The following is a 15,967-nucleotide window of genomic DNA, read 5'->3' as shown; positions in this document are numbered from 1 at the left end:
CTAGGGAGTGAACGATGGCACACAGGACAGATGGAAATGGGGCTCCATGTGGATTAGCCCACAAATTCGCTTGTATTCCGACAACCTCGCCTTCTTTCCTTTTTCTGATGCTGACTCTTCCACCCTTTCCTTAAAGAGGCCTTGCTTCTTTTCGCCCCTAGAGCACGCTGCTGCCGCCGCCACCAACTCCTCCAAAAGCCTCTCTCTCTTCCTCTGGGCCTGCCAGCAGCCTCATCCAGTTCCTTCGCTCCATAAGCTCCAGGTCCTCTCCTCCTCTGCCTCCTCTGGAAACAGCCCTGATTTGCAGTAGAATCCATCACTGGGCCAGCAGTCAGATCTTGCTGCTGGCAGAACAAATTCAAACAGCGCCAACGACTTTTAATGGTCTCACCAACAGTTCCAAAACAACTAGAAACTCGCCAGGCCAGTAAAGATTGTCGGTCGCATGTCGTATGTTACCTTAGTTCCACCATGTTGCTCAAACACGTTAAAATCTTCCTGATCATGTGGCCTATAGCCCTTACTATCCCTCCCAAAACTATTCGCCTTCAAGAGCCAATGCAGCCGCAGCCATTCCAGGCGCCGCCATCTTATCTTGATACAGCTAGATACAATTTTGATCAGTGTTAAGTCATGGGCTCTGGTGAGCAGGAACGAAGACACAAGGCTGAGTATAGATAAACTCATTCTTTATTCTCGCTGGAACTGTACTTGAGCTTGAGCCGCACCCGGCCACAATATATATAGCCTAGCCGTATGGAAGCAGCCAATAGGATTGAACCCGTGCTTGCCGCCTGGGCTGACCAATGGCAGGACTGGAGACGGCCTGTCTGGGTTGCTGGGGAGCCGTTAGCTCTCCAGCAACGCACGTGGTGTGAAACCACAAGCCCAATACTTAACAATCAGTGTGAGCCACATGAATATAGAAGTGAAAGGCTTTAGCTTTGCAGACTTTGGGTTGGGGGAGAAGTATGATATGAAGCCAAATAAGTGGATATAATTACATTGTGTTTACTTTCAATACTTTCAGTTTAATAAAAGCAGGTTTTGCCCATGTCATCCTGCCTTGATTGTTTTAATGTGGCATAGTAGCATTTGCCTTTAAAATTCCAGAACAGAACAATAACAGAAAGTAATCCCCACTGTTCTCCAAGCAATGTAAAGGGGAGTTGTTCTGTCTCTTGCGATAAGAGTATCCCCTGCAGGCTTGTGTAAATCAGTGGAAAGGAAGTTGCTTGTCAAGGATGGGCCCAAATGAAATAGGCACAAGAGATTGCCCACTCTTAGGAGCCAGCAACACAGCACCAAATTTTCACCTCATAGTCCCACTCACTGTATCACATTTGTTCACAGGCTGTAAAATGCAAAATTCTAACAGATCTGACACAAGAAGACAGTTTAGCATTAAGGAGGCTTAGGTAGGACTAATCTATCATGGTCTTTTTCTTCTTTTACATTATTTATTGATGTTTAAAATCTATATTCCTTCCTTCAAAACCATGTTTTCATTTTCCAGGAGTAGCTCATGATGCAATAATCTGTCTGTCTGTCTGTCTGTCTGTCTGTCTGTCTGTCTGTCTGTCTATCTATCTATCTATCTATCTATCTATCTATCTATCTATCTATCTATCTATCTATCTATCTATTTATCTATCTATCTATCTGTCATCTATCTATATCTATCTATCTCTATATATCTATATCTATCTATATCTATATCTATATCTATCTATCTATATCTATATCTATCTATCTATCTATCTATCTATCTATCTATCTATCTATCTATCTATCTATGATTCTAATATAAGTGCACGATTAAATATCCTAATTAAAATTCATGATACAACCTTTGCAAGCAAGAACTAGAGTAGCTCGGAAATTTCTAAATAGTATGCATGCTTAAAATTAGCTCATGTATTGATTAAACTGTCTGAGAAAATAAAATAAATTTGGCTGACACCAAAAAGACAACCAACTCAACTCTGAATCTATATCAGGGGTGACATTAACAAATCAAAAGGCTATCAATGAAAGGACTAGCTCTAGTTAGCATCTTACAACTTCTCATCATGGGAAGATAGCCAGTATGAAATTTCATTTCATGAACAAAACTTAGATTTAAATCCTCCCATGCTATGAAACATATCAGGTAGCTGTGAACCAAACCTTCATGAGCAAAAGGAGCAAACCAATAAAAAACAATTTTTAGCTGTGTGTTATTTATTTATTTAATTTATTTTATTTTATTTTAATTCCATTTATATCCCGCCCTTCTCCGAAGACTCAGGGCGGCTTACAAGCTTAGCAGTAGCCTTCATTCTACTGTATGTATATGCCTGCTTATTAGGGCTTTCACACACAAACCCCAAGCGGCATTATTACAAAGTCAGCTTATTGCCCCCAACAATCTGGGTCCTCATTTTACCTACCTGGGAAGGATGGAAGGCTGAGTCAACCTTGAGCCTGGTGGGATGCGAACCTGCACTAATTGCAGGCAGCTGGTGTTACTTAAGGAGGCATCAGCCCACTGCTCCACCAAGGCAGTGTTAAGTAATCATCTAATCATTGTGTCCCTCTTGACAATTTCTATACTCAATAAGGTTTTCTCTAGCGGGTTTAGCAAATTATATACATTGTTTCATGAATGATTTTCCAGTTTCTAAGAATAGTAACTGTAGGTTTCATGTTTGTGGTTCAGATGAAAGACAAACATTTGGGATCAGCCACAAGAGACATAAATAATTTCTTCAGATGCTTATCTAATTAATTGCATTTCAGTATAACGTCTCTAAAATTTGAACTGCCATTGTTCTGTTAATTTAGATAAAAGGAAATCTTGAGTGCTTAAATGTGACACTTGACATTGAAAATTCAATGCTTTCTGTCTTTCTGTGTATGTGCATATTTGTGATGTTCTGAATATTCAGCTTGCATGTAACTGAATCTCACCCTGATAAGAAATTACATTGCTTTTTCCCCCGTGTTCAATGTATATCCTACATTGGTGAATGACAAAGTGATACTCACTGTTCTTCTTTATGTAAATTCTGGCAGCTAGTAAGCAGTTGACATATTGACAAAGGCTGGCTGGTTTATTCTTATGGAATTTCACAATAAAATCTTAACTTACAGCCAAATATATGGAGCAAATGTATATCATTCTGTTTTATCTTCAGCAAAATGTCACCTTCAAAATCTGATATTTCAAGGACAAGAGCCCAAAACTTATAAGCAACAGTTATAAACTAAAATAAACTGATTAGGTCTCTGTTTTGAAAATTACCTGTATGAAACAAAACAAGAGATCTATAAGCAAACACGCTTAGGAACCAGGCAATGAATTAAGAGAAGTATGATAAATTGTAGCTATAAATGTGGGTCAGACTTTTGCCCCCTCTGTGCATAATTTTCATCACTTCAAAAGCCCATATCAACCTGAGAATATTCCGACTACCTTGAATAAGTAGAAAATATTCTTTGTCCTTTTATTTTTTAACGATTCTCCTCAACTTCTATAATTTATGCTTTCCATATTTTAGAACCCTTCTGTTGGATTTTTTTAACCCTTCTCTCTCTCTCTCTCTCTCTCTCTCCCTATTCCCTTTTTTTCCTTTTCCTTTTTTGTTTTAACTAACATGAAATAATAGATGTGCAGTCAGGGTGAATAATAGAGTAAAATGAGAAAGATAAGAATTAAAATAAATCTTGGTTGTTTACAGCATCTCTTCCCCCCCCATGCAGAATGCCCTTTATCAATAAAACAATGCAAACTTTATCTGAAAGAAGGCATCTACCAGTTTAATCCACGGTCTTCATCAGCCTAAATCTCCAGCAAAAGCTGTTTTCAGTAGCAATTTATTTGCTCTCTCTCTCTTTCTCTTCTTTGTTAAATACTACCCTTTGCTTTATCTTCCTTTCTTTCCCCTTCCAATTTGGAATCAATCAGCCCAATTATAAGAACTGGAAAAGATTGATTGAGCTTTCAAAATAATAAAAAAAATGTATATATACCTTGGGCCCTGGATGTCATTAGTATGGTATGAAGTGTGCTTACCTGTCTCTTTTCTTTTTATCTTCCCCTCTGCTGTGTTTTTCTTCTTTTAGGAAATCCCAGTCAAATATCTCGAGTGCCTGTTGCTATCAAAGTTCTGGATGTAAATGACAACGCTCCTGAACTTGTATCCGGGAATGAAGCCTATTTATGCGAAAATGGAAAAACTGGAAAAGTAAATATGTCTTGGTTATCCACCCTGTGCAGTCCCCCACTCTCTCTCTCTCTCTCAAGTCTCTTGATTGCCTGTCTGTTGATTTGATTTGATGTGAAACTGGCCCTGTTCAAAGTTGTGCTCTATTTACTAACAGCAAGTCCTGGCCATTTGTCTCACTCAGTGGTATAGAGCAGGGGTCCCCAACCCCATGGCCCACTAGTTGGGTTATGAGCTGTTCAAAACCAGGCCACCCAAAGCAGCAGGCAAACATGCATGCACGAGCATCCTCCCAAGTGGCAGATACGCACGTATGCCACTTGTGCAAATGGAGCTGTGTACATGCACTTGCCCACTGCTCTTGCAGAACCATGCCCTTTCTTCCCCGCCCAGTCTGCAAAGCCAGAAAGACTGGGGAATTCTGGTATAAAGAGCCAATGTGGAATATCTATGGAGATTCTCAGTCGTCCAGGTCATGGTTGTCCCAAAGGTCCCAAAGAACTTCAGAACTGTAGAAGCTTCTTGGACAAGAAGCAAAACTTCTTCAAGGAAAAGCAAAGTCCAGTTGACTTTTGAAAAAAAAGCACCTTTGGGCCAACATGGAATAGTGTTTAAAATGTTATAATCTTGGACCTGAGAGATCCAAGATTCATCCTTCAGTCAGGAAAGCTGAACAGGGTGGCTTTAGTTCTCTATCCCACCCCACACTTGTGAAACACTTGGAGAAGTGATTGCTCTATAGGCCACTTGATACTCCTAGAGGAAAACCAGGATATAAAATTAATAAATAAACTCTATATAACAGTTTTCCCAGCTTGTAACTGCCTTGGAATTATGGAAGTTCATGTTCAGCATAAGTGTTGTGTTACATGTTGGAGAATATTGTTCTTTCAAGATGAATTGGTTGATCAGATGGCCATGCAAAGTCTCACCAAATGTCTATAATGGCCATCATTGAGGTTCGAGTGTATTGAATGTTGGAGTGTGTTGAATGATGAAGCAGATCCTTATCTTCTAGAAAGTAACATCTATAGGACAAATAGTTTTATAATGCAGTTTGTGATTATAAAATGGGTGATAGAATGGGTGATAGAAATCCACAGCTTTCTATATACCTGCTTTATTTTTGAGCAGTGACATTTTAATTTAAATAAACAGCAACTGACAGCATGTCACTTAAGTTGTTAATCCAACTAATTTTACGCCTTGTGGGGTTTGACATTAAAATCACCATTTACCAAAACAGCTTGCTTGATAATATAGTCTAAATTTCCAGGCATTTAAAACAAACAAACAACTACTCCATTGAATAATAAGAGTAGTGAAATATGGCTTACAGAGTAGTCTGAATTATATAACGAGCGGTACTTGATTTTATCCCTGTGCCTGCCTGCATTCCTTCCTTCCTTCCTTCCTTCCTTCCTTCCTTCCTTCCTTCCTTCCTTCCTTCCTTCCTTCCTTCCTTCCTTCCTTCCTTCCTTCTTCCTGCCTTCCTTCCTTCCTTCTAGTAGTAAGTGTGTGAGACAGCATCCTTCAGCCTGTGATGATTATTAAATAAGCCCTCTATTGTGTAATTATTTGTAACATGGTGGTGTAACGTGTTGATGGAAATCCCCTTATTGATATAAATATGATTGGAAAAAAATAAACCTCAGTCTCCTTAGTTCTACCATTCCTCCCTCACTTTAATTCAAAGTTGGTCATGATCAGCATAGTCCATAGTATCTGATGGTAATATACTATTTTTTGAGACGAGGGAGGCAGGGAATGAAACCTTACTACGATTTCACACTGCTCCTGACACTGAGTTAGAAACGTACAAAAAATGTTATTTCCTATTTTTAAAAAAACCTCTTACACACACGGGATTACCCCTCCCAATTATCTTGCATGTATTTAGAAAGCAAGAAACTTCCTCCAACTAGAATTTAACATTTAGCACAATTGTCTATGGGAATTCTCAATCATCCAGGTCACAGTGGTCCCAAATATATATTTTTTTTAAAGGCAACTAGACTTTTTGGGGTTTTTCCCCTGAAAGCATTTCGCTTCTCATCCAAGAACCCGCACTCGCATTCATGTCAGAAATACCAAGGTACTTCTGGGTTGAAAGGATTCGCCAGGGACATCACCATTACCCAGGGAATGCCTGATTGGGGGCTCCTTCCATGACCCTTTTAATTTTGTCCATGGAGGTGGTACCTATTCATCTACTCGCGCTTGCATGCTTTCAGACAGCTAGGCTGGTAGGAGTTGGAGCAGATGAGGAGAGCTTACCCCATCGCACAGCAGCACTTGGGCCTCAAACACAGGCTTGGAGACAATCTTGTCTTCAGAACTGAAGAAGCTTCTTGGATGAGAAGCAAAATGTTTTCAAGGAAAAAAAAACCAAGAAAGCCCAGTTGCTTTTTGAAAAATGCCTTTGGGATAATTTAGCACACTTCTTTTTTTAAAAAAAATATTCCTATTTAACATGCATTATCTAGGAGAAATCATCATTGGTTGATCTTTCATTTCACTCTGAACTTCTTTGAGCTTTCTAGTGATCCCAAAATGCGGATTTTTCAAAGAATTATCTTTAGCATGTGAAGAAATAGTGTGAGAAGAATCAGTTAGTTGCCCTATTAGGGCAAGCAGCCAGGCCCATTCCAGTCATCGCCCCCCCCCCCGATTACACTTTCTGATCAGAAACCTACAACAAATTGTGATGTTCTGTCAGTTACATGGCTAAAAGACTCTGTCCAAGGACATACTTGTTCAGTTGCCTTAGGATGGAATATTTGTGATGGTTCTAACTGAGAGTTAAAGAGTTAGCACACACTTCTCCCAGAAGAACGAAGCTGAAGTCACCAGCCTGAGGATGACGGATGAGATTTCGTTGAAACGTTGCCCTGATACCTCCAATTCTACGTGGGGGAAAAAACAGAATGACCAAAGATCTATCTATCTATCTATCTATCTATCTATCTATCTATCTATCTATCTATCTATCTATCTAACTCAGGGTTGAACTGTGGGTGCTTGGTTGGTTTCTTGCAGACTTTTCATTACCCAGCAAGGTAACATCATTAATACTAGAAGGGAGTGGGGAGAGAGCAAACTCCATTCCCTTCTAGCACAGATGATGATACCTAGTTGGGTAATGAAATGTCTGCAAGAAAACAACCTAGTTCAGCCAGCACCAAGGATCTCCACAAGTAATGGTTTTGGAAGGAAGGAAATAACTTCAATTGGTAAGGGGGTATCCACTCCAGGTCCCTCATGGCTGAGGCTCAATTATTAGGAACCTGGGCAGAGACCAACCTCTCATCTCTCAAGGCAGAGCACATCTCGGGGGAGATGAATGGGCAAGCAGATTTCTTGAGCATGGCATCAATGGTCCACTTCGAGTGGCGCCTGCACCCAAATCTCCTCAGGGAGATATAGGAGAGGTTCGGTCATCCAGCACTGGACTTGTTCACTACCCCAGCGAATTCCCAGCTCCTGGGATTCTTCTCTCGGTTCCTGTCTCCAGGGGTGGAAAGGGTAGATGCCCTCTGCAGCCCATGGCCCAGAGTGCTCCTGTATGCATTCCCTTCTCTCCCTCTGATCCAGGCAGTTATCCGGGAGATACTGCAGGAATGGGCAGAGGTGATACTCATTGCTCCCCACTGGCCATGATGGCCATGGTATGCCTTGTAGGTCTATCAATCTCTCCTCTTTAGTGGATACCCCAAGACTGAATCTCCCTCAGCCAGGGGGTTCTACAACATCCAGAGCCTCAGTGGCTCCAGTTAACCGCCTGCCAGTTGAAAGGATACTCCTAATAAAGAGACCTACTCATCAGATGTGATTACCATGATTCAGGCTTCAAGACGACCTGCAACTAATAGAATTTATGATTCTACATGGAAAAATTTCTGTAACTGGTGTGGGAGACAACAATGGGGTGACATGATAGCAGTGTTCCAATATCTCAGGGGCTGCCACAAAGAAGAGGGAGTCAAGCTATTCTCCAAAGCGCCTGAAAGCAGGACAAGAAGCAAAAGATGGAAACTAGTCAAGGAGAGAAGCAACCTAGAACTAAGGAGAAACTTCCTGACAGTTAGAACAATTAACCAGTGGAACAACCTGCCTCCAGAAGTGGTGAATGCTCCAATACTGGAAGTTTTTGAGAAGATACTGGACAGCCATTTGTCTGAAATGATATAGGATTTCCTGCCTGAGCAGGGGGTTGGACTAGATGACCTCCAAGGTTCCTTTCAACTTCTTCTTCTTCTTCTTCTTCTTCTTCTTCTTCTTCTTCTTCTTCTTCTTCTTCTTCTTCTTCTTCTTATTATTATTATTATTATTATTATTATTATTATTATTATTAATTTCAGTGTACTATTTTATGTGACATGATGAAAGGAAAGGAAAACATAGCTAAGACAAGAAGGCAGAGAATGGATAGAAAGTTACTGAACAAAGGGCAGCTATATAACTAAGATACTATACTAAAAGGTAAAGGTAAAGGTTCCCCCGCATATGCGTGCTATTCGTTTCCGACTCTAGGGGCCGGTGCTCATCTCTGTTTCAAAGCCGAAGAGCCAGCGCTTGTCCAAGGACGTCTCCGTGGTCATGTGGCCGGCATGACTAGACGCCAAAGGCGCACGGAACGCTGTTACCTTCCCACCATAGTGGTCCCTATTTTTCTACTTGCATTTTACATGCTTTCGAACTGCTAGGTTGGCAGAAGCTGGGACGAGTAACAGGCGCTCACTCTGCAACGCGGCACTCGGGATTCGACCCGCCAAACTGCCAACCTTCTGATCGACAAGCTCAGCGTCCTAACCCACTGAGCCACCACATCCCTATAAGATTCTATACTACGGCTTCCCAAAACTTTTACTTCATTATCCATTACATACATCAGAAAATACTTTTATTTAAACATCTGTGTTGTGATTGGGTTTGGGTTAAGTTTATCGATACCCAAAGAAAAAACACTTTTACCCAATTTGGGTTAATCTATTCAGGTTTGAGATGCACTGCATTAGGTTAAAAAGAAAAAGTGAATCTCATAGAAGAATGGGTGAAAAAAGCAGATGGAGGTGGATGGAAACTAAAAAGAAAACCACACAACATATTAGGATAGAACATATCTCGGTAAACCACTTAATATTTAATTATGCATGCCAATTTCAATAAATCTCAGAACGTCCATGTTGGCTTTACCAGGCAAGAATCCCTTCTAAACCTCTCTCAATGAATTAAAACCACAACACTGATAAACTCTAACCAGCAACCTAAAATGCAGTTGAAATTATCTAAATTCAGTATTTAAAAAAAATCAACTTCCATGCAAAAGAACTAAAAATATTGAACTTCCTAACCTATCTCTTCTTCACTATAATTAACCCTGCCCTCTTTTGCAGTTTTTCCTGCTGCTCTTTTGGATTGTGGGGAGAAAAAAAAAGAATTGGGTCACAATTACTATAATCTAGCAACCAGGATACTGTCCATAGGGTTTTCTATGGACGTGGTCAAACAAGAGATGACAAGACTGAACATCGACATCTTAGGTATCAGCGAACTAAAATGGACAGGAATGGGTGAATTTATTTCAGATGACCATCAGGTATACTACTGCGGGCAAGAATCCCTCAGAAGAAATGGAGTAGCCTTCATAGTCAATAAAAGAGTAGGAAAATCAATACTGGGATACAATCCTCAAAATGACAGAATGATCTCAGTTCGAATCCAAGGGAAACCATTCAATATCACAGTAGTCCAAGTCTATGCCCCAACCACCAGTGCTGAAGAGGATGAAATTGACCGGTTCTATGAAGCCCTACAGCACCTTATAGAAGTAACACCAAAAAATGATGTCCTTATCATCATGGGGGATTGGAATGCTAAAGTAGGAAGCCAAAAGATAACTGGAATAACAGGCAAGTTTGGCCTTGGAGTACAAAATGAAGCAGGGCACAGGCTGATAGAATTTTGTCAAGAGAATACGATGGTCATAGCAAACACTCTTTTCCAACAACCCAAGAGACGGCTCTACACATGGACATCACCAGATGGTCAACACAGAAATCAGATTGACTATATGCTCTGCAGCCAAAGATGGAGAAGCTCTATACAGTCGGTAAAAACAAGACCAGGAGCTGACTGTGGCTCAGACCATGAGCTTCTCCTTGCAAAGTTTAGGCTTAAACTGAAGAAAGTAGGGAAAAGCACTAGGCCACTCAGGTATGAATTAAATCATATCCCTGTTGAATATACAGTAGAGGTGACAAATAGATTTAAGGAATTAGATCTGATAGACAGAGTGCCTGAAGAACTATGGACAGAGGTTCGCGACATTGTACAACAGGTAGCAACCAAAACCATCCCAAAGAAAAAGAAATGCAAGAAAGCAAAATGGCTGTCTGAGGAAGCTTTGCAAATAGCTGAGGAAAGGAGGAAAGCGAAAGGCAAGGGAGAAAAACATAGATATGCCCAATTGAATGCAGAATTCCAGAGAATAGCTAGAAGAGATAAAAATGCCTTCTTAAATGAACAGTGCAAAGAAATAGAAGAAAACAATAGAATATGGAGGACCAGAGATCTTTTCAAGAAAATTGGAGAGATGAAGGGAACATTCCATGCAAAAATGGGCATGATAAAGGACCAAAATGGCAGGGACCTAACAGAGGCAGAAGAGATTAAGAAGAGGTGGCAAAATTACACAGAAGAACTATACAAGAATGAGCTTAACGTCCCAGATAATCACAATGAGGAGGTCACTGACCTCGAGCCAGACATCCTAGAATGTGAAGTGAAGTGGGCCTTAGAAAAGCTGAGCAACAACAAAGCTAGTGGAGGTGACAGTATTCCAGCTGAGCTATTCAAAATCTTAAAAGACAGTGCAGTAAAAGTGCTACATTCAATTTGCCAGCAAATTTGGAAAACTCAGCAGTGGCCACAGGATTGGAAAAGATCAGTTTACATTCCAATTCCAAAGAAAGGCAGTGCCAAAGAATGTTCAAACTATCGCACCATTGCACTCATTTCTCATGCTAGTAAAGTCATGCTTAAAATCCTACAAGCTAGACTTCAGCAGTATGTGGATCGAGAACTACCAGAAGTACAGGCAGGATTTCGAAGAGGCAGAGGAACTAGAGATCAAATTGCTAACATACGCTGGATCATGGAGAAAGCTAGGGAGTTCCAGAAAAACATCTACTTCTGCTTCATTGACTATGCTAAAGCCTTTGATTGTGTGGATCATAACAAACTGTGGCAAGTTCTTAAAGAGATGGGAGTACCAGACCATCTTATTTGTCTCTTGAGAAACTTATATGCGGGTCAAGAAGCAACAGTGAGAACTGGACTCGGAACCACTGATTGGTTCAAAATTGGGAAAGGAGTCCGGCAAGGCTGTATACTGTCGCCCTGCCTATTTAACTTATATGCAGAGCACATCATGAGAAAGGCAGGGCTAGATGAATCAAAAGTTGGAATTAAGATTGCTGGAAGAAATATCAACAACCTAAGATACGCAGATGATACCACTCTAATGGCAGAAAGTGAAGAAGAACTAAAGAGCCTGTTGTTGCGGGTGAAGAAGGAGAGTGCAAAACTTGGGTTGAAACTTAACATTAAGAAAACCAAGATCATGGCATCTGTCCCTCTCAATTCATGGCAAATAGATGGGGAAGAAATGGAGGTAGTGACAGATTTTGTTTTCCTGGGCTCCAAGATCACTGCAGATGGGGACTGTAGCCAAGAAATTAAAAGACGCTTGCTCCTGGGAAGGAAAGCCATGGCAAATCTAGACAGCACACTAAAAAGCAGAGACATCACCCTGTCAACAAAAGTGCGTATAGTCAAGGCTATGGTCTTCCCAGTTGCAATGTATGGCAGTGAAAGTTGGACCATAAGAAAGGCTGAGCGCCAAAGAATTGAGGCCTTTGAACTATGGTGCTGGAGAAGACTCCTGCGAGTCCCTTGGACTGCAAGGCGATCAAACCGCTCAGTCCTAGAGGAGATCAATCCTGACTGCTCTTTAGAAGGCCAGATCCTGAAGCTAAAACTCAAATACCTTGGCCACCTAATGAGAAGGAAGGACTCACTGGAGAAGAGCCTAATGCTGGGAAAGATCGAGGGCAATAGAAGAAGGGGACGACAGAGAATGAGGTGGCTGGATGGAGTCACTGAAGCAGTAGGCGTGAGCTTAAATGAACTCCAGAAGATGGTAGAAGACAGGAAGGCCTGGAGGAATGTTGTCCATAGGGTCGCGATGAGTCGGACACGACTTCGCAGCTAACAACAACAACAACAGCAACCAGGATGAGACCATTTACATTTCAGCCTCATGAATCATGAACCCAAGCTATACATATCTGAGATTCAATAGTGAAGAATAATTCAGAATCACAAGAGTGTTTCAGGAGGATGAATGTGTCTCTGAGGGCTTTTATATAAAAAATGTCAATTTGATATGCAGATATACATAACAAATTACCCTTGGAAAAAATACTTATTTAATTACAGGAGGCTTTCCTTTAATCTAAATCTGAATTCCCCAGGTTCTTTGAATTAAATCTCTGTCATCTAACATAAAGGACAAATGCACTCACCAAATACATTTACACATTTGCAGGTTAACTTACAGTTAAGTTAAATTGAGTTTGAATCACCTCAAGGGAGCTGATTACATCTAAACCTCTTAGAAAACCTGATTTGCAGTCTGTAAATATACAGAATAAACTATCTGGTGCAGTTTGTTTCCCCATGTGTTCTGTTTTGGATCCTGCTATAACACAGACTGGCAACTGCCAGTGATATGAACGAATACATTAAAAACAGTTGATATACAACGTTGCAAGATAAATTCTTTATGCTTTTATTCCAAATCTGTAAGAGTAGACTGCTAAACTTAAAATCTGCTGAAAAAGCATATTGCATTACATTGGGTGTTGTTTACACAACTTTGCTGACTTAGACACCACCACCACCCTCCGTGTTTCTTCTCATCAGTCTAATATTAATTATTTTAATTAGTCACCAGTTTGGAAAGAAAACTCCTACAGAAGAGTTATCATACCCATCGTCTGAATATGGAGAGAAATTGGATTGAGCGAAAAATATCCTTTATTCAAGAATGCTCGCTTGTATAAAATATTGTTTCTTATCTCCTGGGGCATTGTACTCTATCCCAATTAAATTCTTTTTTTTAAAGGATGTCAAATTGCATGTATTGCAGCATTCCTTTAAAGGGGAAAGAAGCTGCTTGATATAAAATGTTTTCATTTCACAATAAAGAGGAAGATGGGTTCTACACATGCTCATTCTGGTCCGTACAGGTTTATTGATTATTTATTAAATTTATACACCACCCGTCTTGCTGTTGTAGCAAGTCTTGGCAGAAAGACAACGACAGATCCTCTTAATGTCCCTTTCTGTTAGTTGCCATATCAGATTTTGACTAGAAAAATTCTTTCAACACAGCAAAAATCCTGAGGCCTCATTTTGCCTTTAATTAAGCAGCATAAGAGGGTTTGACCTCCCCAAAGTGAGTGGCAGAGGAAACAAGGAATTGAGCTGTACTCAAGCCCAAACTAAGTTTCTTTCAGTTTACATTACGTGCAGTAACTATGATTATTTCTGATTTATTCTGATGTATTCTAAGCTATTCATTTTGGAAGCAATATTAAGAGATGCTTTGAATGCTGCAAAAAGAGGACTTGTGAATTCTCCTGATCAGGCTAGCAGATCCTCAGTTCTACACTAAAGTATAGCTCAGAGGTCTTCAAACCTGGCCCTTTTATGACTCATGGACTTCAACTCCCAGAATTCCTCAGCCAGTGTGCCTGGCTGAGGAATTCTGGGAGTTGAAGTCCATGAGTCATAAAAGGGCTGAGTTTGAAGACCCCGGTATAGCTCTTCAAAAATAGGCTATGCGTTATTTGACCTTGAATCAATTGCTGGCTTCTTCACTTTGCCCAACAATTCTTCCACCCATTTTATCCCCTCTTCCCAAGTTTCCCAAGCTTAACATTGATTCTTCTCATCTATCCTCTTCTAGATTATGCCACTATATGCTGGTTAATGGTGGGAATGCCCAAATTCTGTTGGTAATCTAATTCAAATGCAGAAGAAGATTACCTACCATATTGCCACTAGACAATTACACTGTTGTTGTTGTTTAAAAAAATGCTGTAATTACCATCTTAGGACACATAGATCAGAGCAGCATATAAACCTCTATAAATTAAAGACAGAAAAAAATGTAAACCTATTCTTTGAAAATCAGAAATAGAAGCTGTGTTGCACATTTATCTACAGGGGTTGTTTTGTTTTGCTTTGGTTTTTTACGAAAATATCACTCTCAATGTGATACTGGTTAACTCCATTAAAATTTAAGATATGCTTTAGTATTTCCCTGTGTGAGGGAAAATATACTACAAAGAAAAAGGCATTGTCAGTACAGAAATTAATTCAGTGCTGGAATTTGCCTTGAAATTTCTGAAAAGAAATTGTCCTCACCTCACCCCATGAAAGAGGCTTGAGTACTTGTACTTTCTTTTCAGACTACTTGAAAATGTTTTTGTTTTTTGTTTTAATTTCTCATTCAAAGCTTAGAGCTTATTTATGTCTTGGAACTGGGAAAGATGCTACTGCAGTGTTGTTTTTTTCTGTTAGATATGTTTTCATCATTATGATACCTGTGTTTGCCCACACTTAGTGATGCAATGTTCATATGAATGTGGGTGGATGAGCATCTCAACTGCATTTTGAAAATCAAACGTTTGAAGGACATTTTGTAGGTTCATCCAGTTGTTCTTTCAAATGTTATGCAAAAGAGAGAAGATTCCCAAGGATAGAGTGGATATTCTTGCATTTATTTAAGTACAGTATTGGTCCTATTTCTTTTATATATGGATATATCTGTACAATAAAAGCAAGTGGGCTTTAATTGGCCAAGTACTGTTGGTGCACTCACTGGGAATTTTTTTTGTAATATATTTTATTGATTTTTTTTAATAAAAACATAAATCACAATAATTGGTGAACAGTGTGTTGCCTGCGTTACGTTTGTAAAACAATCGTTAACAATTGATTTCTATAATCCATAATGGTTATAGCTGATTTCCTCTTTTCCCAAAATATCCTCTTTTGCAAACATTGTGTTAATACAATTCTTATTGTTTTGATAGATAACAATTAAATATATATTTTTTCCCCAATATTCCTGAAAATAATAGTCTCATCAATATAACATTTCTTTTCTATTCAATCATTCTGGTTGCCTTATCATACACCCTGTTACAGTCCTTATTTTAATTTGTTTCTCCCACCAAATTCTAGGTATTCTCACTGGTTAAGATTTTCTCAAAAATTAATTACATTTAAAAATTTAACTATTTTTTCCATATGAACCATCTCACACTTTTACATTTCTTAAGGAATTGATAGAACAAAAAGTGAAAAAAGTAGAGCAAGAGTAAAGAAGCATAAAAAATAACATACTACTTAAAATACATATCCCTCCTAAGCTAATATATATTTATTTCCTAAATTTCTTATTCTTTTTAACCATACTTAAAATATGTTTAATCTTTAAACATTCCATTTAATACATCTAGTCATCTAGTCCTTTAACTCTTATTCAAAACATTCTTTTTTATCTATTAAATTTTTCTTAAATTCAATCACATTTCAGTATCTGAAACATTTCATTAACATTTCCACCCCCTTCCCAGCCCTACCCAACCCTCCCCCCTCCCCTTCCCCCCGTCCCCGACTTC

At 39.5% G+C, this 15,967-nt stretch overlaps 1 protein-coding gene across 1 annotated transcript in view; it reads left to right on the top strand.

Annotated features, from left to right (window-relative positions):
- Positions 1-15,967, top strand: part of CDH8 (cadherin 8) — a gene marked incomplete at its 3' end in the record, with an annotated part of 198,355 nt that overhangs the window by 156,250 nt on the left and 26,138 nt on the right. Inside the window, exon 8 of the mRNA XM_083370510.1 lies at positions 4,108-4,229. Within this exon, the coding sequence (XP_083226636.1) occupies positions 4,108-4,229 (122 nt within the window). The remainder of the gene's footprint in view (positions 1-4,107; positions 4,230-15,967) is intronic.

This window comes from Vipera ursinii (assembly GCF_947247035.1).
Source record: "Vipera ursinii genome assembly, chromosome: 10".
NCBI classification, from domain to species: Eukaryota; Metazoa; Chordata; class Lepidosauria; order Squamata; family Viperidae; genus Vipera; species Vipera ursinii.
The sequence above is the reverse complement of the archived record's forward strand: the minus strand, read 5'-3'. Positions and strand labels throughout refer to the sequence as shown.